At 46.4% G+C, this 27,585-nt stretch overlaps 1 protein-coding gene across 1 annotated transcript; it reads right to left on the bottom strand.

The window, feature by feature from the left end:
- Nucleotides 1-716: 716 nt before the first annotated feature.
- Nucleotides 717-27,151, bottom strand: hoatz (HOATZ cilia and flagella associated protein). The gene is made up of 6 exons (XM_046338148.1): nucleotides 26,715-27,151; nucleotides 24,829-24,867; nucleotides 14,994-15,103; nucleotides 1,877-1,936; nucleotides 919-971; nucleotides 717-875 (listed from the first exon to the last, which is right to left on the bottom strand). Exons 1-6 carry the CDS (start codon nucleotides 26,965-26,967, stop codon nucleotides 812-814), a joined length of 579 nt encoding a protein of 192 aa, XP_046194104.1. The 5' UTR covers nucleotides 26,968-27,151; the 3' UTR covers nucleotides 717-811.
- Nucleotides 27,152-27,585: the final 434 nt, after the last annotated feature.

Below are 27,585 nucleotides of genomic sequence, written 5' to 3' on the forward strand. Positions count from 1 at the left end.
CAGACCTCCCGCTCTTTTAAATAACAGACCTCCCTCTCTTTTAAATAACAGACCTCCCTCTCTTTTAAATAACAGACCTCCCTCTCTTTTAAATAACAGACCTCCCTCTCTTTTAAATAACAGACCTCCCTCTCTTTTAAATAACAGACCTCCCTCTCTTTTAAATAACAGACCTCCCTCTCTTTTAAATAACAGACCTCCCTCTCTTTTAAATAACAGACATCCCTCTCTTTTCAATAACAGACATCCCTCTCTTTTCAATAACAGACCTCCCTCCCTTTTCAATAACAGACCTCCCTCTCTTTTAAATAACAGACATCCCTCTCTTTTAAATAACAGACCTCCCTCTCTTTTAAATAACAGACCTCCCTCTCTTTTAAATAACAGACCTCCCTCTCTTTTAAATAACAGACCTCCCTCTCTTTTAAATAACAGACCTCCCTCTCTTTTAAATAACAGACCTCCCTCTCTTTTAAATAACAGACATCCCTCTCTTTTCAATAACAGACCTCCCTCTCTTTTCAATAACAGACCTCCCTCTCTTTTCAATAACAGACCTCCCTCCCTTTTCAATAACAGACCTCCCTCTCTTTTCAATAACAGACCTCCCTCTCTTTTAAATAACAGACATCCCTCTCTTTTCAATAACAGACATCCCTCTCTTTTAAAGATAACATCCTTCATACAAAAAAGGACAATATTTCCACCCAGTTCATCAAAGACAGACTTTATAAAAACAGGAAGTCACTGTAACTAAAACTCCTGCAGACATGGATCCGCCTGGTTCTGTTCTGACGCCGAGGTCTGTGTGTTACTGAAGCCTTCGGACCTCCTCCACGTCTGTGTCCAGGTGCCCCGGGGGGTTAAGAGCCAGCCTGTCACACACACACACACACACACAGTGATTTACTCTGCAGCCTCTCACTCCTGTCCCTCTGCCTAGGCTTGTAGGGGAGTGAGACTGTTTCCCTCTGTCACACACACACACACACACACACACACACACACACACACACACACACACACAGATTTACTCTGCAGCTTCAGCAGAACACAGACACCACACACACAGTGTCACGTACCTCTCACTCCTGTCCCTCTGCCTAGGCTTGTAGGGGAGTGAGACTGTTTCCCTCTGTCACATACACAGACACACACACATACATACAGAGACATATATACGTGCACGCACAGACACACACAAAGACAAATACACAGAGGTTTATGTTATTCTGTCTGGAGCCCTGAAGCCTTGCATAAGCTTTGCACCCAGCAGGCAAACAGGGTCATGTGACCTGAACATTCAGTGATCACATGTGCTGTACATTGTGGTAGTGTGTTTGTGTGTGTGTGTACTTTAGTGCTATTCTTGTGAGGACCAAAAATCCTCACAAGAATAGTAAACCGGGAAAAAATATATATATTTTAGGTTTAGGGGGTTAGGGTTAGAATTAGGGTTAGGTTTAAGGTTAGGTTTAGGGGGTTAGGGTTAGGTTTAAGGTTAGGTTTAGGGCGTTAGGGTTAGAATTAGGGTTAGGTTTAAGGTTAGGTTTAGGGGGTTAGGGTTAGAAATAGGGTTAGGTTTAAGGGGTTAGGGTTAGAATTAGGGTTAGGTTTAAAGTTAGGTTTAGGGGGTTAGGGTTAGAATTAGGGTTAGGTTTAAAGTTAGGTTTAAGGGGTTAGGGTTAGAATTAGGGTTAGGTTTAAGGTTAGGTTTAGGGGGTTAGGGTTAGAATTAGGGTTAGAATTAGGGTTAGGTTTAAAGTTAGGTTTAAGGGGTTAGGGTTAGAATTAGGGTTAGGTTTAAAGTTAGGTTTAGGGAATCAATTGATGGTCCCCAAAAAGTCCTCACAAGTATAGTAACACTGTGTTTCACCTGAATCCTCTTCTGTCTCTGTTGATGTAGCATGTTGATGATGTCCTCTCTCCGTCTGGCCTAGAACACACACACCTCAGGGGTAAAAAGGTTGATGTAGCATGTTGATGATGTCCTCTCTCCGTCTGGCCTAGAACACACACACCTCAGGGGTAAAAAGGTTGATGTAGCATGTTGATGATGTCCTCTCTCCGTCTGGCCTAGAACACACACACCTCAGGGGTAAAAAGGTTGATGTAGCATGTTGATGATGTCCTCTCTCCGTCTGGCCTAGAACACACACACCTCAGGGGTAAAAAGGTTGATGTAGCATGTTGATGATGTCCTCTCTCCGTCTGGCCTAGAACACACACACCTCAGGGGTAAAAAGGTTGATGTAGCATGTTGATGATGTCCTCTCTCCGTCTGGCCTAGAACACACACACCTCAGGGGTAAAAAGGTTGATGTAGCATGTTGATGATGTCCTCTCTCCGTCTGGCCTAGAACACACACACCTCAGGGTAAAAAGGTTGATGTAGCATGTTGATGATGTCCTCTCTCCGTCTGGCCTAGAACACACACACCTCAGGGGTAAAAAGGTTGATGTAGCATGTTGATGATGTCCTCTCTCCGTCTGGCCTAGAACACACACACCTCAGGGGTAAAAAGGTTGATGTAGCATGTTGATGATGTCCTCTCTCCGTCTGGCCTAGAACACACACACCTCAGGGGTAAAAGGTTGATGTAGCATGTTGATGATGTCCTCTCTCCGTCTGGCCTAGAACACACACACCTCAGGGGTAAAAGGTTGATGTAGCATGTTGATGATGTCCTCTCTCCGTCTGGCCTAGAACACACACACCTCAGGGGTAAAAAGGTTGATGTAGCATGTTGATGATGTCCTCTCTCCGTCTGGCCTAGAACACACACACCTCAGGGGTAAAAAGGTTGATGTAGCATGTTGATGATGTCCTCTCTCCGTCTGGCCTAGAACACACACACCTCAGGGGTAAAAAGGTTGATGTAGCATGTTGATGATGTCCTCTCTCCGTCTGGCCTAGAACACACACACCTCAGGGGTAAAAAGGTTGATGTAGCATGTTGATGATGTCCTCTCTCCGTCTGGCCTAGAACACACACACCTCAGGGGTAAAAAGGTTGATGTAGCATGTTGATGATGTCCTCTCTCCGTCTGGCCTAGAACACACACACCTCAGGGGTAAAAAGGTTGATGTAGCATGTTGATGATGTCCTCTCTCCGTCTGGCCTAGAACACACACACCTCAGGGGTAAAAAGGTTGATGTAGCATGTTGATGATGTCCTCTCTCCGTCTGGCCTAGAACACACACACCTCAGGGGTAAAAAGGTTGATGTAGCATGTTGATGATGTCCTCTCTCCGTCTGGCCTAGAACACACACACCAGGGGTCAGGGATGTAAAAACCTCAGGTTGATGTAGCATGTTGATGATGTCCTCTCTCCGTCTGGCCTAGAACACACACACCTCAGGGGTAAAAAGGTTGATGTAGCATGTTGATGATGTCCTCTCTCCGTCTGGCCTAGAACACACACACCTCAGGGGTAAAAAGGTTGATGTAGCATGTTGATGATGTCCTCTCTCCGTCTGGCCTAGAACACACACACCTCAGGGGTAAAAAGGTTGATGTAGCATGTTGATGATGTCCTCTCTCCGTCTGGCCTAGAACACACACACCTCAGGGGTAAAAAGGTTGATGTAGCATGTTGATGATGTCCTCTCTCCGTCTGGCCTAGAACACACACACCTCAGGGGTAAAAAGGTTGATGTAGCATGTTGATGATGTCCTCTCTCCGTCTGGCCTAGAACACACACACCTCAGGGGTAAAAAGGTTGATGTAGCATGTTGATGATGTCCTCTCTCCGTCTGGCCTAGAACACACACACCTCAGGGGTAAAAAGGTTGATGTAGCATGTTGATGATGTCCTCTCTCCGTGTTGATGATGTCCTCTCTCCGTCTGGCCTAGAACACACACACCTCAGGGGTAAAAAGGTTGATGTAGCATGTTGATGATGTCCTCTCTCCGTCTGGCCTAGAACACACACACCTCAGGGGTAAAAAGGTTGATGTAGCATGTTGATGATGTCCTCTCTCCGTCTGGCCTAGAACACACACACCTCAGGGGTAAAAAGGTTGATGTAGCATGTTGATGATGTCCTCTCTCCGTCTGGCCTAGAACACACACACCTCAGGGGTAAAAAGGTTGATGTAGCATGTTGATGATGTCCTCTCTCCGTCTGGCCTAGAACACACACACCTCAGGGGTAAAAAGGTTGATGTAGCATGTTGATGATGTCCTCTCTCCGTCTGGCCTAGAACACACACACCTCAGGGGTAAAAAGGTTGATGTAGCATGTTGATGATGTCCTCTCTCCGTCTGGCCTAGAACACACCTCAGGGGTAAAAAGGTTGATGTAGCATGTTGATGATGTCCTCTCTCCGTCTGGCCTAGAACACACACACCTCAGGGGTAAAAAGGTTGATGTAGCATGTTGATGATGTCCTCTCTCCGTCTGGCCTAGAACACACCTCAGGGGTAAAAAGGTTGATGTAGCATGTTGATGATGTCCTCTCTCCGTCTGGCCTAGAACACACACACCTCAGGGGTAAAAAGGTTGATGTAGCATGTTGATGATGTCCTCTCTCCGTCTGGCCTAGAACACACACACCTCAGGGGTAAAAAGGTTGATGTAGCATGTTGATGATGTCCTCTCTCCGTCTGGCCTAGAACACACACACCTCAGGGGTAAAAAGGTTGATGTAGCATGTTGATGATGTCCTCTCTCCGTCTGGCCTAGAACACACCTCAGGGGTAAAAAGGTTGATGTAGCATGTTGATGATGTCCTCTCTCCGTCTGGCCTAGAACACACACACCTCAGGGATAAAAAGGTTGATGTAGCATGTTGATGATGTCCTCTCTCCGTCTGGCCTAGAACACACACACCTCAGGGGTAAAAAGGTTGATGTAGCATGTTGATGATGTCCTCTCTCCGTCTGGCCTAGAACACACACACCTCAGGGGTAAAAAGGTTGATGTAGCATGTTGATGATGTCCTCTCTCCGTCTGGCCTAGAACACACACACCTCAGGGGTAAAAAGGTTGATGTAGCATGTTGATGATGTCCTCTCTCCGTCTGGCCTAGAACACACCTCAGGGGTAAAAAGGTTGATGTAGCATGTTGATGATGTCCTCTCTCCGTCTGGCCTAGAACACACCTCAGGGGTAAAAAGGTTGATGTAGCATGTTGATGTCCTCTCTCCGTCTGGCCTAGAACACACCTCAGGGGTAAAAAGGTTGATGTAGCATGTTGATGTCCTCTCTCCGTCTGGCCTAGAACACACCTCAGGGGTAAAAAGGTTGATGTAGCATGTTGATGATGTCCTCTCTCCGTCTGGCCTAGAACACACCTCAGGGTTAAAAAGGTTGATGTAGCATGTTGATGATGTCCTCTCTCCGTCTGGCCTAGAACACACCTCAGGGGTAAAAAGGTTGATGTAGCATGTTGATGATGTCCTCTCTCCGTCTGGCCTAGAACACACCTCAGGGGTAAAAAGGTTGATGTAGCATGTTGATGATGTCCTCTCTCCGTCTGGCCTAGAACACACACACCTCAGGGGTAAAAAGGTTGATGTAGCATGTTGATGATGTCCTCTCTCCGTCTGGCCTAGAACACACCTCAGGGGTAAAAAGGTTGATGTAGCATGTTGATGATGTCCTCTCTCCGTCTGGCCTAGAACACACCTCAGGGGTAAAAAGGTTGATGTAGCATGTTGATGATGTCCTCTCTCCGTCTGGCCTAGAACACACCTCAGGGGTAAAAAGGTTGATGTAGCATGTTGATGATGTCCTCTCTCCGTCTGGCCTAGAACACACACACACCTCAGGGATAAAAAGGTTGATGTAGCATGTTGATGATGTCCTCTCTCCGTCTGGCCTAGAACACACACACCTCAGGGGTAAAAAGGTTGATGTAGCATGTTGATGATGTCCTCTCTCCGTCTGGCCTAGAACACACACACCTCAGGGGTAAAAAGGTTGATGTAGCATGTTGATGATGTCCTCTCTCCGTCTGGCCTAGAACACACCTCAGGGGTAAAAAGGTTGATGTAGCATGTTGATGATGTCCTCTCTCCGTCTGGCCTAGAACACACCTCAGGGGTAAAAAGGTTGATGTAGCATGTTGATGATGTCCTCTCTCCGTCTGGCCTAGAACACACCTCAGGGGTAAAAAGGTTGATGTAGCATGTTGATGTCCTCTCTCCGTCTGGCCTAGAACACACCTCAGGGGTAAAAAGGTTGATGTAGCATGTTGATGTCCTCTCTCCGTCTGGCCTAGAACACACCTCAGGGGTAAAAAGGTTGATGTAGCATGTTGATGATGTCCTCTCTCCGTCTGGCCTAGAACACACCTCAGGGTTAAAAAGGTTGATGTAGCATGTTGATGATGTCCTCTCTCCGTCTGGCCTAGAACACACCTCAGGGGTAAAAAAAGGTTGATGTAGCATGTTGATGATGTCCTCTCTCCGTCTGGCCTAGAACACACCTCAGGGGTAAAAAGGTTGATGTAGCATGTTGATGATGTCCTCTCTCCGTCTGGCCTAGAACACACACACCTCAGGGGTAAAAAGGTTGATGTAGCATGTTGATGATGTCCTCTCTCCGTCTGGCCTAGAACACACCTCAGGGGTAAAAAGGTTGATGTAGCATGTTGATGATGTCCTCTCTCCGTCTGGCCTAGAACACACCTCAGGGGTAAAAAGGTTGATGTAGCATGTTGATGATGTCCTCTCTCCGTCTGGCCTAGAACACACACACACCTCAGGGATAAAAAGGTTGATGTAGCATGTTGATGATGTCCTCTCTCCGTCTGGCCTAGACACACACACCTCAGGGGTAAAAAGGTTGATGTAGCATGTTGATGATGTCCTCTCTCCGTCTGGCCTAGAACACACACACCTCAGGGGTAAAAAGGTTGATGTAGCATGTTGATGTCCTCTCTCCGTCTGGCCTAGAACACACACACCTCAGGGGTAAAAAGGTGGATGTAGCATGTTGATGATGTCCTCTCTCCGTCTGGCCTAGAACACACCTCAGGGGTAAAAAGGTTGATGTAGCATGTTGATGATGTCCTCTCTCCGTCTGGCCTAGAACACACCTCAGGGGTAAAAAGGTTGATGTAGCATGTTGATGTCCTCTCTCCGTCTGGCCTAGAACACACCTCAGGGGTAAAAAGGTTGATGTAGCATGTTGATGATGTCCTCTCTCCGTCTGGCCTAGAACACACCTCAGGGGTAAAAAGGTTGATGTAGCATGTTGATGATGTCCTCTCTCCGTCTGGCCTAGAACACACACACCTCAGGGGTAAAAAGGTTGATGTAGCATGTTGATGATGTCCTCTCTCCGTCTGGCCTAGAACACACCTCAGGGGTAAAAAGGTTGATGTAGCATGTTGATGATGTCCTCTCTCCGTCTGGCCTAGAACACACCTCAGGGGTAAAAAGGTTGATGTAGCATGTTGATGATGTCCTCTCTCCGTCTGGCCTAGAACACACACACCTCAGGGGTAAAAAGGTTGATGTAGCATGTTGATGATGTCCTCTCTCCGTCTGGCCTAGAACACACACACCTCAGGGGTAAAAAGGCTGATGTAGCATGTTGATGATGTCCTCTCTCCGTCTGGCCTAGAACACACCTCAGGGGTAAAAAAGCTGATGTAGCATGTTGATGATGTCCTCTCTCCGTCTGGCCTAGAACACACCTCAGGGGTAAAAAGGTTGATGTAGCATGTTGATGATGTCCTCTCTCAGTCTGGCCTAGAACACACCTCAGGGGTAAAAAGGTTGATGTAGCATGTTGATGATGTCCTCTCTCAGTCTGGCCTAGAACACACCTCAGGGGTAAAAAGGTTGATGTAGCATGTTGATGATGTCCTCTCTCCGTCTGGCCTAGAACACACACACCTCAGGGGTAAAAAGGTTGATGTAGCATGTTGATCATGTCCTCTCTCCGTCTGGCCTAGAACACACCTCAGGGGTAAAAAGGCTGATGTAGCATGTTGATGATGTCCTCTCTCCATCTGGCCTAGAACACACCTCAGGGGTAAAAAGGTTGATGTAGCATGTTGATGATGTCCTCTCTCCGTCTGGCCTAGAACACACCTCAGGGGTAAAAAGGTTGATGTAGCATGTTGATGTCCTCTCCGTCTGGCCTAGAACACACCTCAGGGGTAAAAAGGCTGATGTAGCATGTTGATGATGTCCTCTCTCCGTCTGGCCTAGAACACACCTCAGGGGTAAAAAGGTTGATGTAGCATGTTGATGATGTCCTGATGTCTCTCCGTCTGGCCTAGAACACACCTCAGGGGTAAAAAAGGTTGATGTAGCATGTTGATGATGTCCTCTCTCCGTCTGGCCTAGAACACACCTCAGGGGTAAAAAGGTTGATGTAGCATGTTGATGATGTCCTCTCTCCGTCTGGCCTAGAACACACCCTCAGGGGTAAAAAGGTTGATGTAGCATGTTGATGATGTCCTCTCTCCGTCTGGCCTAGAACACACCTCAGGGGTAAAAAGGTTGATGTAGCATGTTGATGATGTCCTCTCTCCGTCTGGCCTAGAACACACCTCAGGGGTAAAAAGGTTGATGTAGCATGTTGATGATGTCCTCTCTCCGTCTGACCTAGAACACACCTCAGGGATAAAAAGGTTGATGTAGCATGTTGATGATGTCCTCTCTCCGTCTGGCCTAGAACACACACACCTCAGGGGTAAAAAGGTTGATGTAGCATGTTGATGATGTCCTCTCTCCGTCTGGCCTAGAACACACACACCTCAGGGGTAAAAAGGTTGATGTAGCATGTTGATGATGTCCTCTCTCCGTCTGGCCTAGAACACACACACCTCAGGGGTAAAAAGGTTGATGTAGCATGTTGATGATGTCCTCTCTCCGTCTGGCCTAGAACACACACACCTCAGGGGTAAAAAGGTTGATGTAGCATGTTGATGATGTCCTCTCTCCGTCTGGCCTAGAACACACACACCTCAGGGGTAAAAAGGTTGATGTAGCATGTTGATGATGTCCTCTCTCAGTCTGGCCTAGAACACACACACCTCAGGGGTAAAAAGGTTGATGTAGCATGTTGATGATGTCCTCTCTCCGTCTGGCCTAGAACACACCTCAGGGGTAAAAAGGTTGATGTAGCATGTTGATGATGTCCTCTCTCCGTCTGGCCTAGAACACACACACCTCAGGGGTAAAAAGGTTGATGTAGCATGTTGATGATGTCCTCTCTCCGTCTGGCCTAGAACACACACACCTCAGGGGTAAAAAGGTTGATGTAGCATGTTGATGATGTCCTCTCTCCGTCTGGCCTAGAACACACCTCAGGGGTAAAAAGGTTGATGTAGCATGTTGATGATGTCCTCTCTCCGTCTGGCCTAGAACACACACACCTCAGGGGTAAAAAGGTTGATGTAGCATGTTGATGATGTCCTCTCTCAGTCTGGCCTAGAACACACCTCAGGGGTAAAAAGGTTGATGTAGCATGTTGATGATGTCCTCTCTCAGTCTGGCCTAGAACACACACACCTCAGGGGTAAAAAGGTTGATGTAGCATGTTGATGATGTCCTCTCTCCGTCTGGCCTAGAACACACCTCAGGGGTAAAAAGGTTGATGTAGCATGTTGATGATGTCCTCTCTCCGTCTGGCCTAGAACACACCTCAGGGGTAAAAAGGTTGATGTAGCATGTTGATGATGTCCTCTCTCCGTCTGGCCTAGAACACACACACCTCAGGGGTAAAAAGGTTGATGTAGCATGTTGATGATGTCCTCTCTCCATCTGGCCTAGAACACACACACCTCAGGGGTAAAAAGGTTGATGTAGCATGTTGATGATGTCCTCTCTCCGTCTGGCCTAGAACACACACACCTCAGGGGTAAAAAGGTTGATGTAGCATGTTGATGATGTCCTCTCTCCGTCTGGCCTAGAACACACACACCTCAGGGGTAAAAAGGTTGATGTAGCATGTTGATGATGTCCTCTCTCCGTCTGGCCTAGAACACACCTCAGGGGTAAAAAGGTTGATGTAGCATGTTGATGATGTCCTCTCTCCGTCTGGCCTAGAACACACCTCAGGGGTAAAAAGGTTGATGTAGCATGTTGATGATGTCCTCTCTCCGTCTGGCCTAGAACACACCTCAGGGGTAAAAAGGTTGATGTAGCATGTTGATGATGTCCTCTCTCCGTCTGGCCTAGAACACACACACCTCAGGGGTAAAAAGGTTGATGTAGCATGGTGATGATGTCCTCTCTCCGTCTGGCCTAGAACACACACACCTCAGTGGTAAAAAGGTTGATGTAGCATGTTGATGATGTCCTCTCTCCGTCTGGCCTAGAACACACACACCTCAGGGGTAAAAAGGTTGATGTAGCATGTTGATGATGTCCTCTCTCCGTCTGGCCTAGAACACACCTCAGGGGTAAAAAGGTTGATGTAGCATGTTGATGATGTCCTCTCTCCGTCTGGCCTAGAACACACACACCTCAGGGGTAAAAAGGTTGATGTAGCATGTTGATGATGTCCTCTCTCCGTCTGGCCTAGAACACACACACCTCAGGGGTAAAAAGGTTGATGTAGCATGTTGATGATGTCCTCTCTCCGTCTGGCCTAGAACACACCTCAGGGGTAAAAAGGTTGATGTAGCATGTTGATGATGTCCTCTCTCCGTCTGGCCTAGAACACACACACCTCAGGGGTAAAAAGGTTGATGTAGCATGTTGATGATGTCCTCTCTCCGTCTGGCCTAGAACACACACACCTCAGGGGTAAAAAGGTTGATGTAGCATGTTGATGATGTCCTCTCTCCGTCTGGCCTAGAACACACACACCTCAGGGGTAAAAAGGTTGATGTAGCATGTTGATGATGTCCTCTCTCCGTCTGGCCTAGAACACACACACCTCAGGGGTAAAAAGGTTGATGTAGCATGTTGATGATGTCCTCTCTCCGTCTGGCCTAGAACACACACACCTCAGGGGTAAAAAGGTTGATGTAGCATGTTGATGATGTCCTCTCTCCGTCTGGCCTAGAACACACCTCAGGGGTAAAAAGGTTGATGTAGCATGTTGATGATGTCCTCTCTCCGTCTGGCCTAGAACACACCTCAGGGGTAAAAAGGTTGATGTAGCATGTTGATGATGTCCTCTCTCCATCTGGCCTAGAACACACACACCTCAGGGGTAAAAAGGTTGATGTAGCATGTTGATGATGTCCTCTCTCCGTCTGGCCTAGAACACACACACCTCAGGGGTAAAAAGGTTGATGTAGCATGTTGATGATGTCCTCTCTCCGTCTGGCCTAGAACACACACACCTCAGGGGTAAAAAGGTTGATGTAGCATGTTGATGATGTCCTCTCTCCGTCTGGCCTAGAACACACCTCAGGGGTAAAAAGGTTGATGTAGCATGTTGATGATGTCCTCTCTCCGTCTGGCCTAGAACACACCTCAGGGGTAAAAAGGTTGATGTAGCACAACACACCTCAGGGGTAAAAGGTTGATGTAGCATGTTGATGATGTCCTCTCTCCGTCTGGCCTAGAACACACCTCAGGGGTAAAAAGGTTGATGTAGCATGTTGATGATGTCCTCTCTCCGTCTGGCCTAGAACACACACACCTCAGGGGTAAAAAGGTTGATGTAGCATGTTGATGATGTCCTCTCTCCGTCTGGCCTAGAACACACACACCTCAGGGGTAAAAAGGTTGATGTAGCATGTTGATGATGTCCTCTCTCCGTCTGGCCTAGAACACACCTCAGGGGTAAAAAGGTTGATGTAGCATGTTGATGATGTCCTCTCTCCGTCTGGCCTAGAACACACACACCTCAGGGGTAAAAAGGTTGATGTAGCATGTTGATGATGTCCTCTCTCCGTCTGGCCTAGAACACACACACCTCAGGGGTAAAAAGGTTGATGTAGCATGTTGATGATGTCCTCTCTCCGTCTGGCCTAGAACACACACACCTCAGGGGTAAAAAGGTTGATGTAGCATGTTGATGATGTCCTCTCTCCGTCTGGCCTAGAACACACACACCTCAGGGGTAAAAAGGTTGATGTAGCATGTTGATGATGTCCTCTCTCCTTCTGGCCTAGAACACACCTCAGGGGTAAAAAGGTTGATGTAGCATGTTGATGATGTCCTCTCTCCGTCTGGCCTAGAACACACCTCAGGGGTAAAAAGGTTGATGTAGCATGTTGATGATGTCCTCTCTCCGTCTGGCCTAGAACACACCTCAGGGGTAAAAAGGTTGATGTAGCATGTTGATGATGTCCTCTCTCCGTCTGTATAATACCACCACCACTACAATACAACATGTATAATACCACCACCACTACAATACAACATGTATAATACCACCACCACTACAATACAACATGTATAATACCACCACCACTACAATACAACATGTATAATACCACCACCACTACAATACAACATGTATAATACCACCACCACTACAATACAACATGTATAATACCACCACCACTACAATACAACATGTATAATACCACCACCACTACAATACAACATGTATAATACCACCACCACTACTATACAACATGTATAATACCACCACCACTACAATACAACATGTATAATACCACCACCACTACTATACAACATGTATAATACCACCACCACTACAATACAACATGTATAATACCACCACCACTACAATACAACATGTATAATACCACCACCACTACAATGCAGCTCAGTGCATTCAGCTTGTCAACACTTCTTACAAAAACAAGTAGTGATGAAGTCAATCTCTCTTCCACTGTGAGCCATGAGAGATTGACATGCATATCATTAATGTTAGCTCTCTGTGTACATCCAAAGGCCAGCCATGTTGCCCTGTTCTGAGACAACTGCAATTTTACCAAGTCCCTCTTTGTGTTACCTGACCACACGACTAAACAGTAGTCCAGGTGTGACAAAAATAGAGCCTATAGGACCTGCCTTGTTGATGGTGTTGTTAAGAAGGTAGAAACTAGGGCCTGTAGGACCTGCCTTGTTGATAGTGTTGTTAAGAAGGTAGAAACTAGGGCCTGTAGGACCTGCTTTGTTGATAGTGTTGTTAAGAAGGTAGAAACTAGGGCCTGTAGGACCTGCCTTGTTGATAGTGTTGTTAAGAAGGTAGAAACTAGGGCCTGTAGGACCTGGCTTGTTGATAGTGTTGTTAAAAAGGTAGAAACTAGGGCCTGTAGGACCTGCCTTGTTGATAGTGTTGTTAAGAAGGTAGAAACTAGAGCCTGTAGGACCTGCCGTGTTGATAGTGTTGTTAAGAAGGTAGAAACTAGGGCCTGTAGGGCCTACCTTGTTGATAGTGTTGTTAAGAAGGCAGAGTAGCGCTTTATTATGGACAGACTTCTCCCCATCTTAGCTATTGTTGTATCAATATGTTTTGACCAATACAGTTTCCAATCCAGGGTTACTCCAAGCACTTTAGTCACCTCAATTTGCTCAATTTCCACATGATTCATTATGAGTCATTGAAGTTTAGTGAATGATTTGTCGCCAATACAATGCTTTTAGTTTTAGAAATATTTAGGACTAACTTATTCCTTGCCACCCATTCTGAAACTAACTGCAGCTCTTTGTTAAGTGTTGCAGTCATTTCAGTCGCTGTAGTAGCTGACGTGTATAGTGTTGAATCCTTTGCATACATAGACACACTGGCTTTACTCATGTCATTAGTAAAGATTGAAAAAAGTAAGGGGCCTAGACAGCTGCCCTGGGGAATTCCTGATTCTACCTGGATTATATTTGATAGGATTCCATTAAATAACAGGGGCTACAGTAGACTATGCTACGGAGGGGGGAGGGGCTACGGTAGACTATGCAACGGAGGGGGGAGGGGCTACGGTAGACTATGCAACGGAGGGGGAGGGGCTACGGTAGACTATGCAACGGAGGGGGAGGGGCGACAGTAGACTATGCAACGGAGGGGGGAGGGGCGACAGTAGACTATGCAACGGAGGGGGAAGGGGCTACAGTAGACTATGCTACGGAGGGAGGAGGGGCAGATAGCCTACAATGAAAAACATGTTCAACTGGCAGGCAGACAGACACTGGAAAAGATGTTCAACTGGCAGGCAGACAGACAGACACTGGAAAAGATGTTCAACTGGCAGGCAGACAGACAGACACTGGAAAAGATGTTCAACTGGCAGACAGACAGACAGACACTGGAAAAGATGTTCAACTGGCAGGCAGACAGACAGACACTGGAAAAGATGTTCAACTAGCAGGCAGACAGACAGACACTGGAAAATATGTTCAACTGGCAGACAGACAGACAGACACTGGAAAAGATGTTCAACTGGCAGGCAGACAGACACTGGAATACGTTTCTGAGTGACAGTAAGAGTTTTGCATAGACGCTTTGTTGAGTTTCTTGTGGGACTGGGAAAAACTGCCTGGAACGTAAAATAATGTTATTAACCGGTTCCCTGCCCTGCCCCTCATTCACACACACACACACACACACACACACACACACACACACACACACACACACACACACACACACACACACACACACACACACACACACACACACACACACACACAGTAATGTTGAAGCCCAGTGTGTGCAGCAGTAGCAGTAATTAGTAAACAGGCTATAAGGTTGATTTACAGGAGGGAGACAGAGAGAGAGACAGTCTTTCACTGGCTGATAGACCATTAGGAATATGCTGTGTGGGCACGTGTGTGTGTGTGTGTGTGTGTGTGTGTGTGTGTGTGTGTGTGTGTGTGTGTGTGTGTGTGTGTGTGTGTGTGTGTGTGTGTGTGTGTGTGTGTGTGTGTGTGTGTGTGTGTGTGTGTGTGTGTGTGTGTGTGTGTCTTGAGACAGTATGAGATACCCAAGTCAAGCTTTCAGTCAATTAATTCCCCATCCCCCCTATAGCCCCTCTCTCTCTGTGTAATCAGTTAAAGGTCTACACATCAGATAGATGGACCATCAGGACACCACTGTATCACTGGTCACTACCACCTCTACTCTAACACACACACCCCGGGTCGTTTCCTCTCACCATGTCCATGTATCTCTGTCTCTCTTCCTGTCTCTGCTTCTGATGGCGAACCTCCTGCAGCCTGTCCTCCTGTCTCTGCTTCTGATGGCGAACCTCCTGCAGCCTCTCTCCTGTTTCACACACACAGGGTTGGGGAGTAACAGATAACATGTAAGGGATTATAAAAACCCAGTAACTGTAATCCGTTACGTTACCAGCAAATATATTATAATCAGATTACAGATGCTTTAGAAAAACTAGAAGATTACTTGGAGGATAACGTTTAAATTGACTCTGTTTTCTCAATGACATTCAAATCAGCATTGAAAAAAATGGCACAAGTTTATGTTTGTTCCACCTGAGTGAGTCTGACCACCAATCAGAGACCACTATGATGTCAGAGACCACTATGATGTCAGAGACCACTATGATGACAGAGACCACTATGATGACAGAGACCACTATGATGTCAGAGACCACTATGATGACAGAGACCACTATGATGTCAGAGACCACTATGATGACAGAGACCACTATGATGACAGAGACCACTATGATGTCAGAGACCACTATGATGTCAGAGACAACTATGATGACACACCAAATGTGTTTGATGGATCGCGGGAAAAGAGCAGGAAAAGGCTTTTGTAGGTTACAGTCCAAGCTACTGTATGTCTTCCAATGGTGCGACTGCTGTTATTGATACTTCCGGGTTGGAGCGAGCGGTCGCATCCCCACTTCGGTCCGCAGGTAGTATAACTTTTCATTACATTTCATTACATTTCATTATAGTACAACGGTTCGATTTGTCTAATCTTAACAATTTCTTCTTAGCTAGCTACATAGCCGTCTTTGTATCAAAGATAATTGCGTAATTATCGTATTTCGTCGTCCTAACGTAGCCCAGCAGCTAGCCAGCTAGCAAACGTCCACCGTCTACCGTATAGCAGCACTGTAGAAACTATTACACTCAACTGAACGACTTGATTAGTGTAGTGTTAGCTAGCTACATAGTTGTCTTTGCTGTCTTCGTATCCAAGATAATTGTGTAGTTTAGAGTGTGTAGTCTTAGAGTGATTATCTTAATTTACCAAGGTTAGCTAGCCAGCTATTTGTCGTCCTTAACGTAGGAGACACTGCTAGCTAGCCAACAGCTAGCCACGTCTACCGAATACCGAATAGAACTCAACAACCCGGTCGCATTCCGCTTCACTCCACAGGTAGTATCACATGTTTCATTTCATTTCATTACAGTACAACGGTTTGATTTGTTTGATCGTAGCTAGCTACATAGCTAGCTACATAGCCGTCTTTGTATCAAAGATAATTGTGTAGTCTAGAGCGATTTTCTAGGTTAGCTAGCCAGCTATTGTCGTTCTTTTAACGCAACGTAACGTAATCAACACTGCTAGCTAGCCAGCTAGCCCCCGAATAGCAGCACTGTAGAAACTATTACACTCAACGGAACGACTTGATTAGTGTAGTGTCAACAACGCAGCCACTGCCAGCTAGCCTACAAAGTCAACAACGCAGCCACTGCCAGCTAGCCTACTTCAGCAGTACTGTATCATTTTAATAATTTTAGTCAATAAGATTCTTGCCACGTAAGCTTAACTTTCTGAACATTCGAGACGTGTAGTCCACTTGTCATTCCAATCTCCTTTGCATTAGCGTAGCCTCTTCTGTAGCCTGTCAACTATGTGTCTGTCTATCCCTGTTCTCTCCTCTCTGCACAGACCATACAAACGCTCCACACCGCGTGGCGACTTTAACCTCCCCACGTCTACCTTTGACTCATTCCTCTCTGCCTCCTTCTTTCCACTCCTCTCCTCTTTTGACCTCACCCTCTCACCTTCCCCCCCCTACTCACAAGGCAGGCAATACGCTCGACCTCATCTTTACTAGATGCTGTTCTTCCACTAACCTCATTGCAACTCCCCTCCATGTCTCCGACCACTACCTTGTATCCTTTTCCCTCTCGCTCTCATCCAACACTTCCCACACTGCCCCTACTCGGATGGTATCGCGCCGTCCCAACCTCCGCTCTCTCTCCCCCGCTACTCTCTCCTCTTCCATCCTATCATCTCTTCCCTCTGCTCAAACCTTCTCCAACCTATCTCCTGATTCTGCCTCCTCAACCCTCCTCTCCTCCCTTTCTGCATCCTTTGACTCTCTATGTCCCCTATCCTCCAGGCCGGCTCGGTCCTCCCCTCCCGCTCCGTGGCTCGACGACTCATTGCGAGCTCACAGAACAGGGCTCCGGGCAGCCGAGCGGAAATGGAGGAAAACTCGTCTCCCTGCGGTCCTGGCATCCTTTCACTCCCTCCTCTCTACATTTTCCTCCTCTGTCTCTGCTGCTAAAGCCACTTTCTACCACTCTAAATTCCAAGCATCTGCCTCTAACCCTAGGAAGCTCTTTGCCACCTTCTCCTCCCTCCTGAATCCTCCTCCTCCCCCCCCCCCCCTCCTCCCTCTCTGCAGATGACTTCGTCAACCATTTTGAAAAGAAGGTCGACGACATCCGATCCTCGTTTGCTAAGTCAAACGACACCGCTGGTTCTGCTCACACTGCCCTACCCTGTGCTCTGACCTCTTTCTTCCCTCTCTCTCAGATGAAATCTCGCGTCTTGTGACGGCCGGCCGCCCAACAACCTGCCCGCTTGACCCTATCCCCTCCTCTCCAGACCATTTTCGGAGACCTTCTCCCTTACCTCACCTCGCTCATCAACTCATCCCTGACCGCTGGCTACGTCCCTTCCGTCTTCAAGAGAGCGAGAGTTGCACCCCTTCTGAAAAAACCTACACTCGATCCCTCCGATGTCAACAACTACAGACCAGTATCCCTTCTTTCTTTTCTCTCCAAAACTCTTGAACGTGCCGTCCTTGGCCAGCTCTCCCGCTATCTCTCTCAGAATGACCTTCTTGATCCAAATCAGTCAGGTTTCAAGACTAGTCATTCAACTGAGACTGCTCTTCTCTGTATCACGGAGGCGCTCCGCACTGCTAAAGCTAACTCTCTCTCCTCTGCTCTCATCCTTCTAGACCTATCGGCTGCCTTACTGTGAACCATCAGATCCTCCTCTCCACCCTCTCCGAGTTGGGCATCTCCGGCGCGGCCCACGCTTGGATTGCGTCCTACCTGACAGGTCGCTCCTACCAGGTGGCGTGGCGAGAATCTGTCTCCTCACCACGCGCTCTCACCACTGGTGTCCCCCAGGGCTCTGTTCTAGGCCCTCTCCTATTCTCGCTATACACCAAGTCACTTGGCTCTGTCATAACCTCACATGGTCTCTCCTATCATTGCTATGCAGACGACACACAATTAATCTTCTCCTTTCCCCCTTCTGATGACCAGGTGGCGAATCGCATCTCTGCATGTCTGGCAGACATATCAGTGTGGATGACGGATCACCACCTCAAGCTGAACCTCGGCAAGACGGAGCTGATCTTCCTTCCGGGGAAGGACTGCCCGTTCCATGATCTCGCCATCACGGTTGACAACTCCATTGTGTCCTCCTCCCAGAGCGCTAAGAACCTTGGCGTGATCCTGGACAACACCCTGTCGTTCTCAACTAACATCAAGGCGGTGGCCCATTCCTGTAGGTTCATGCTCTACAACATCCGCAGAGTACGACCCTGCCTCACACAGGAAGCGGCGCAGGTCCTAATCCAGGCACTTGTCATCTCCCGTCTGGATTACTGCAACTCGCAGTTGGCTGGGCTCCCTGCCTGTGCCATTAAACCCCTACAACTCATCCAGAACGCCGCAGCCCGTCTGGTGTTCAACCTTCCCAAGTTCTCTCACGTCACCCCGCTCCTCCGCTCTCTCCACTGGCTTCCAGTTGAAGCTCGCATCCGCTACAAGACCATGGTGCTTGCCTACGGAGCTGTGAGGGGAACGGCACCTCAGTACCTCCAGGCTCTGATCAGGCCCTACACCCAAACAAGGGCACTGCGTTCATCCACCTCTGGCCTGCTCGCCTCCCTACCACTGAGGAAGTACAGTTCCCGCTCAGCCCAGTCAAAACTGTTCGCTGCTCTGGCCCCCCAATGGTGGAACAAACTCCCTCACGACGCCAGGACAGCGGAGTCAATCACCACCTTCCGGAGACACCTGAAACCCCACCTCTTTAAGGAATACCTAGGATAGGATAAAGTAATCCTTCTCACCCCCCCCCCCTTAAAAGATTTAGATGCACTATTGTAAAGTGGCTGTTCCACTGGATGTCATAAGGTGAATGCACCAATTTGTAAGTCTGCTAAATGACTTAAATGTCAAATGTAATGCTGTCGGTATCCAAAGATGATCCAACTTGACTAAACAACGGGCAGCAGGGTAGCCTTGTGATTAGAGCTTTGGACTAGAAACCGGAAGGTTGCAAGTTCAAATCCCCGAGCTGACAAGATACAAATCTGTCCTTCTGCCCCTGATCAGGCAGTTAACCCACTGTTCCTAGGCCGTCATTGAAAATAAGAATTTGTTCTTAACTGACTTGCCTAGTTAAATGAAGGTGAAAAATAAAAATGCTTGGAGGTAATGATGACAGCAGTGGTGTAGTCTACGGCGATACGGATATCACTTACTATTGATATCTACACATTGATGTGAATCACACTGCTGCTCTCTCATTTAGCTATTTGTGCCTTGCGGATTGTGGTTGAATTCAAGAGGTTTAAGCTGCCTATCAATCATTGTTTTTTAAACCAGTGGACAGCCAGTGAAAAATGTGCTCTTGCAACAGCTGCACAGTGTGGATCCCAGCCTATAGAATAACAGCTGCATAGTGTGGATCCCAGCCCATAGAATAACAGCTGCATAGTGTGGATCCCAGCCTATAGAATAACAGCTGCATAGTGTGGATCCCAGCCTATAGAATAACAGCTGCATAGTGTGGATCCCAGCCTATAGAATAACAGTGTGGATCCCAGCCTATAGAATAACAGCTGCATAGTGTGGATCCCAGCCTATAGAATAACAGTGTGGATCCCAGCCTATAGAATAACAGCTGCATAGTGTGGATCTCAGCCTATAGAATAACAGCTGCATAGTGTGGATCCCAGCCTATAGAATAACAGCTGCATAGTGTGGATCCCAGCCTATAGAATAACAGCTGCACAGTGTGGATCCCAGCCTATAGAATAACAGCTGCATAGTGTGGATCCCAGCCTATAGAATAACAGCTGCATAGTGTGGATCCCAGCCTATAGAATAACAGTGTGGATCCCAGCCTATAGAATAACAGCTGCATAGTGTGGATCCCAGCCTATAGAATAACAGTGTAGATCCCAGCCTATAGAATAACAGCTGCATAGTGTGGATCCCAGCCTATAGAATAACAGCTGCATAGTGTGGATCCCAGCCTATAGAATAACAGTGTGGATCCCAGCCTATAGAATAACAGCTGCACAGTGTGGATCCCAGCCTATAGAATAACAGCTGCATAGTGTGGATCCCAGCCTATAGAATAACAGCTGCACAGTGTGGATCCCAGCCTATAGAATAACAGCTGCACAGTGTGGATCCCAGCCTATAGAATAACAGTGTGGATCCCAGCCTATAGAATAACAGTGTGGATCCCAGCCTATAGAATAACAGCTGCATAGTGTGGATCCCAGCCTATATAATAACAGCTGCACAGTGTGAATCCCAGTTTATGGAATAACAGCTGCACAGTGTGGATCCCAGTTTATGGAATAACAGCTGCATAGTGTGGATCCCAGCTTATAGAATAACAGTGTGGATCCCAGCCTATAGAATAACAGCTGCACAGTGTGGATCCCAGTTTATGGAATAACAGCTGCATAGTGTGGATCCCAGCTTATGGAATAACAGCTGCACAGTGTGGATCCCAGCTTATGGAATAACAGCTGCATAGTGTGGATCCCATCTTATGGAATAACAGCTGCATAGTGTGGATCCCAGCTTATGGAATAACAGCTGCATAGTGTGGATCCCATCTTATGGAATAACAGCTGCAGAGTGTGGATCCCAGTTTATAGAATAACAGCTGCACAGTGTGGATCCCAGTTTATAGAATAACAGCTGCACAGTGTGGATCCCAGCTTATGGAATAACAGCTGCACAGTGTGGATCCCAGTTTATAGAATAACAGCTGCACAGTGTGGATCCCAGCTTATGGAATAACAGCTGCATAGTGTGGATCCCAGCCTATAGAATAACAGCTGCACAGTGTGGATCCCAGCCTATAGAATAACAGCTGCACAGTGTGGATCCCAGCTTATGGAATAACAGCTGCACAGTGTGGATCCCATCTTATGGAATAACAGCTGCATAGTGTGGATCCCAGCCTATAGAATAACAGCTGCACAGTGTGGATCCCAGCCTATAGAATAACAGCTGCACAGTGTGGATCCCAGCCTATAGAATAACAGTGTGGATCCCAGCCTATAGAATAACAGCTGCACAGTGTGGATCCCATCTTATAGAATAACAGCTGCACAGTGTGGATCCCAGCCTATAGAATAACAGTGTGGATCCCAGCCTATAGAATAACAGTGTGGATCCCAGCCTATAGAATAACAGTGTGGATCCCAGCCTATAGAATAACAGTGTGGATCCCAGCCTATAGAATAACAGTGTGGATCCCAGCCTATAGAATAACAGCTGCACAGTGTGGATCCCAGCCTATAGAATAACAGCTGCACAGTGTGGATCCCAGCCTATAGAATAACAGTGTGGATCCCAGCCTATAGAATAACAGCTGCACAGTGTGGATCCCATCTTATAGAATAACAGCTGCACAGTGTGGATCCCAGCCTATAGAATAACAGTGTGGATCCCAGCCTATAGAATAACAGTGTGGATCCCAGCCTATAGAATAACAGTGTGGATCCCAGCCTATAGAATAACAGTGTGGATCCCAGCCTATAGAATAACAGCTGCATAGTGTGGATCCCAGTTTATGGAATAACAGCTGCACAGTGTGGATCCCAACTTATGGAATAACAGCTGCACAGTGTGGATCCCAGTTTATGGAATAACAGCTGCACAGTGTGGATCCCAGCCTATAGAATAACAGCTGCACAGTGTGGATCCCAGTTTATGGAATAACAGCTGCACAGTGTGGATCCCAGCTTATGGAATAACAGCTGCACAGTGTGGATCCCAGCTTATGGAATAACAGCTGCACAGTGTGGATCCCAGTTTATGGAATACAAGTGGGGCTTTTATTGCTCAAACTAATTAATGCTGATAAAATAAATAAATCCATAGGCCTAATGGACACAAGCTCAAACTCCCACAATTTAGATAGACTTAAAGGGACAATCTGCAGTTGCTACATACATTTTTAGACTTATATATCATTTATATCTCCATTGATTCTTGAAGAATATAACTTATAAATGCCTCATGATCTTAGTTCAACTGTCACACTTCGTGAAAAAAAACAAAATATAAGATTGTTTATATATAAATGTGTTTGTAAACATTGTAAATGTAAACTCATAACATGGCAAAAACAATCATTTTGGTATCATGGATGGTCAGTCCTTGCATCCACAGCTCTGTCTATTAATCTGAGAGTGGTTACATTTCTCCCCATCCCTCAGCTTGCCCATCCACAGCTCTGTCTATTAATCTGAGAGTGGTTACTTTCTCCAGACCCATCCCTCAGCTTGGACAGTCAGTCCTTGCATCCACAGCTCTGTCTATTAATCTGAGAGTGGTTACATTTCTCCAGGCCCATCCCTCAGCTTGGACAGTCAGTCCTGCATCCACAGCTCTGTCTATTAATCTGAGAGTGGTTACATTTCTCCAGGCCCATCCCTCAGCTTGGACAGTCAGTCCTTGCATCCACAGCTCTGTCTATTAATCTGAGAGTGGTTACATTTCTCCAGGCCCATCCCTCAGCTTGGACAGTCAGTCCTTGCATCCACAGCTCTGTCTATTAATCTGAGAGTGGTTACATTTCTCCAGGCCCATCCCTCAACTTGGACAGTCAGTCCTTGCATCCACAGCTCTGTCTATTAATCTGAGAGTGGTTACATTTCTCCAGGCCCATCCCTCAGCTTGGACAGTCAGTCCTTGCATCCACAGCTCTGTCTATTAATCTGAGAGTGGTTACATTTCTCCAGACCCATCCCTCAGCTTTTTACCAAAACAGAGGCGGAGAGGCGGTTTTGAATTTTATTTCATCTGTGGAGTTGCCCTTTAAACAGCTGCATATTATCAAGATATCAAAGTGTCACCAACAAAAAGGTAAACAAGAGGCCTATAGCAAATGCAGCATATGACATTCATGCTTCACATGTAAATAGCCCTTTTCAGTAGTGCTCAAAGCATGCCATTCCATCAGCATTAATTTTCAACTCGAATCAATGAGCCCAATCAGACCTCCATGACAACTAAATCATAAACAACAGAGTAGGACTGGCTAATTGTAATATTGTAATATATGCCATTTAGCAGACGCTTTTATCCAAAGCGACTTACAGTCATGTGTGCATACATTCTACGTATGGGCTAATAAGTCCTTAGTTTTGCGGTCATGCTCAGGTAGAACAATTTGGGGATCTATACTTCCATATTTCCAAGTCCTGTTCTTGAAGATCAAAGGGTATAACATTTATTGGAATGACTGTAATTCTGATAGACTTTGGTTTTTAATGTAAAGATATAATTGAATTGTATTATTATAATGTAGTAGAAAGTGATGTGTTAAAAGAACCCTACATAACCAACCCATAATGTAACATTTTACATCCATATATGGCCAACTATGTAAACCTTAACATTGATTTATCCTGCAATAGATGTTGTTCAATTGGTAAAATTTCTTCTAACGCCTCTTAAGGGGAAAGTAATCTAAAAGTAACTGAATGTAATCAGATTACGTTACTGAGTTTGGGTAATCTAAAAGTTACGTTACTGTCACGCCCCGACCCTAGATTGCTTTGTATGTTTCTATGTTTAGTTTGGTCAGGGTGTGATGTGGGTGGGTATTCTATGTTGTAGGTCTAGATGTTGTGTTTCTATGTTTAGTTTGGTCAGGGTGTGATGTGGGTGGGTATTCTATGTTGTAGGTCTAGGTGTTGTGTTTCTATGTTTAGTTTGGTCAGGGTGTGATGTGGGTGGGTATTCTATGTTGTAGGTCTAGGTGTTGTGTTTCTATGTTTAGTTTGGTCAGGGTGTGATGTTGGTGGGTATTCTATGTTGTAGGTCTAGGTTGTGTTTTTCTATGTGTTTGGCCTGGTATGGTTCTCAATCAGAGGCAGCTGTTTATCGTTGTCTCTGATTGAGAACCATACTTAGGTAGCCTGTTTTCCCATTTTGAGTTGTGGGTAGTTATCTTCTGGTTACGTGTTTGTTGCACCTGTCAGAACGTCATTTTGTTCGTATTCATTCTGGATTAACAGTGTTATGGATACATACCACGCTGCACTTTGGTCCTCCTCTCCTTCCACCAACAAACATCGTTACAGTTACTGATTACAATTTTGGACAAATCAAAAATATTGGTCACATACACATGGTTAGCAGATGTTATTGCAAGTGTAACGAAATGCTTACGAAGAATAAATGCTGTGCTCATGGAAAGGCATACTTTGAGCACTACTAAAAAGTGATATTCGCATGTGAAAAATGAATGCCATATGCTGCATTTGCTATAGACCTATTGTTTACCTTTTTGTTGGTGACAAGTAACTAATAACTGCAAAGAAAATAACCTACCCAACCCCCCCCACAGACACACACACACACACACACACACACACACACACACACACACACACACACACACACACACACACACACACACACACACACACACACACACACACACACATTGATGTCTTTATGACTGTGATATCTAAGGAATGGCTGTATACTTACTATGGTCCGAAGAAGATGGTTTGAGAGCAGCATTGGTGTCTAAAAATGAAAAATAAAAGGTTATTTAATTGTTTTGGCACGTGACCTCAAATTGAGACTAGAAGGGGTATGCAGGGGTATAAATGCAGGCACTGATGTCTCGAAATGAAATGAAAAGGTTAATTTCCTAGTTAAAGCTGTGTGTTCATATCCACTCAAAATTAGTTCACGCACTCCCAACACACAATAATGACATTAAAGCTCATAATCATGCAAAAGGTTCTTAGTTGACACTCACATGTTTTATTCTATACACATTTGAGGAAAGACATTTTCTTAATTTGATTGATGATAAGATTAAACATTTCCAGGGCCCCTCATGGGGTCCCGACTCCATGTTTGGGAACCACTGATCTAGTCTATCCAGGAGGTAGAACACAGGAGGCTGCATGTGTTACACAATACACAGTCCTGTACTAGTATAACTAAATATCTCATAGGGGAAAAAATATTGCATCAGAAATAAGAGTGTGACAGCAGGTGAACCGAGCAGTTGAGCAGTGTGGCTCACATGGTTTGTCCGGTCTAACTTTACCTTATCAACTATCAGAGGAGTGTCTCATGGTTTGTCCGGTCTAACTTTACCTTACCGACTACCAGGAGTGTCTCATGGTCTGTCCGGTCTAACTTTACCTTACCGACTACCAGGAGTGTCTCATGGTTTGTCCGGGCTAACTTTACCTTACCGACTACCAGGAGTGTCTCATGGTTTGTCCGGTCTAACTTTACCTTACCGACTACCAGGAGTGTCTCATGGTCTGTCCGGTCTAACTTCACCTTACCGACTACCAGGAGTGTCTCATGGTTTGTCCGGTCTAACTTTACCTTACTACCAGACTACCAGACTAGTGTCTCATGGTTTGTCCGGTCTAACTTTACCTTACCGACTACCAGGAGTGTCTCATGGTTTGTCCGGTCTAACTTTACCTTACCGACTACCAGGAGTGTCTCATGGTTTGTCCGGTACCAGGAGTGTCTCAAACTTTACCTTACCGACTACCAGGAGTGTCTCATGGTCTGTCCGGTCTAACTTCACCTTACCGACTACCAGGAGTGTCTCATGGTCTGTCCGGTGAAGCAGGAGTGTCTCATGGTTTGTCCGGTCTAACTTTACCTTACCGACTACCAGGAGTGTCTCATGGTCTGTCCGGTCTAACTTTACCTTACCGACTACCAGGAGTGTCTCTTGGTTTGTCCGGTCTACCAGGAGTGTCTCATGGTTTGTCCGTCTAACTTTACCTTACCGACTACCAGGAGTGTCTCTTGGTTTGTCCGGGCTAACTTTACCTTACCGACTACCAGAAGTGTCTCGGTTTGTCCGGGCTAACTTTACCTTACCGACTACCAGGAGTGTCTCATGGTTTGTCCGGGCTAACTTTACCTTACCGACTACCAGAAGTGTCTCATGGTTTGTCCGGGCTAACTTTACCTTACCGACTACCAGGAGTGTCTCATGGTTTGTCCGGGCTAACTTTACCTTACCGACTACCAGGAGTGTCTCATGGTTTGTCCGGGCTAACTTTACCTTACCGACTACCAGGAGTGTCTCTTGGTTTGTCCGGGTCGACTACCAGGAGTGTCTCATGGTTTGTCCGGGCTAACTTTACCTTACCGACTACCAGAAGTGTCTCATGGTTTGTCCGGGCTAACTTTACCGACTACTAGAAGTGTCTCATGGTTTGTCCGGGCTAACTTTACCTTACCGACTACCAGAAGTGTCTCATGGTTTGTCCGGTCTAATTTTACCTTACCGACTACCAGAAGTGTCTCATGGTTTGTCCGGTCTAATGTTACCTTACCGACTACCAGGAGTGTCTCATGGTTTGTCCGGTCTAATGTTACCTTACCGACTACCAGGAGTGTCTCATGGTTTGTCCGGGCTATCGGCAGCCTCTGGCGGATGTCTGCGTTGACCAGGCGGGACTCTAGCGGAGGCAGCAGTGACAAAGAGGTCCACAGCTGCTTGGCGTGAGACACATCTTCAGGAGACGAGCCGTCAAACACCGTGAAGAAGTATTTATCCAACTCTGTCTCTAGCTGCTCTGCCTCTCTCCTCTCCTCCTCCTCCGTTACCCCAGCCCGCGGCTCTGACTCAAACATTACGATAGCCCGTGTGTTTTTTTACCAACCAACAACACAGCGGATATCACCGAATCGTCAATATTATAAAGTTACGGAGCCACAGACGAACATTGATATTGCTACCTAGCTAAATGAGGAGATGACTGTAAGAAATGTTACGTTTTTGGAAACCCGGAAGTGCGGAGAGCGCGTCTGTTACCAAGGCGACAGGACGCTCCAGGAGGACACCGGTTTCCTGCCAGGTGACTGTGAATGCATGGGACACTATTATAGTATGTGTGTGTGTGTGTGTCTGAAACAGAATTACATATTAGAAAGTGGTATGAAAGATGTTATGTTGGCAGTATGGTTCGTAATTGCAGTGCGTTTAGACAATCAGCTAACAACACTGCCTACACACCAGCCCCAACATGTGCCAGAGCAGAGGAGACTACTGAAGACAAGCCAGTGAGTTACCAGGAGCTGCATTTCTTGCCTGTATTCTCAACAACAGTAACTAGGTGTTAACATGTTTTGCCTGTATTCTCAACAACAGTAACTAGGTGTTAACATGTTTTGCCTGTATTCTCAACAACAGTAACTAGGTGTTAACATGTTTTGCCTGTATTCTCAACAACAGTAACTAGGTGTTAACAT

Source organism: Oncorhynchus gorbuscha, unplaced genomic scaffold (assembly GCF_021184085.1).
Source record: "Oncorhynchus gorbuscha isolate QuinsamMale2020 ecotype Even-year unplaced genomic scaffold, OgorEven_v1.0 Un_scaffold_1749, whole genome shotgun sequence".
Lineage (NCBI taxonomy): Eukaryota > Metazoa > Chordata > Actinopteri > Salmoniformes > Salmonidae > Oncorhynchus > Oncorhynchus gorbuscha.

Excerpts from the sequence above, each read along its gene's own strand:
- hoatz (XM_046338148.1), bottom strand. The coding sequence starts at position 26,967 with ATGTTTGAGTCAGAGCCGCGGGCTGGGGTAACGGAGGAGGAGGAGAGG. Across the intron at positions 24,868-26,714 it reads TGAGACACTCCTGGTAGTCG|ACACCAATGCTGCTCTCAAA; the intron begins GTAAGGTAACAT and ends TTTCATTTTTAG. Across the intron at positions 1,937-14,993 it reads GACAGAGATACATGGACATG|GCCAGACGGAGAGAGGACAT; the intron begins GTGAGAGGAAAC and ends TGTGTGTTCTAG.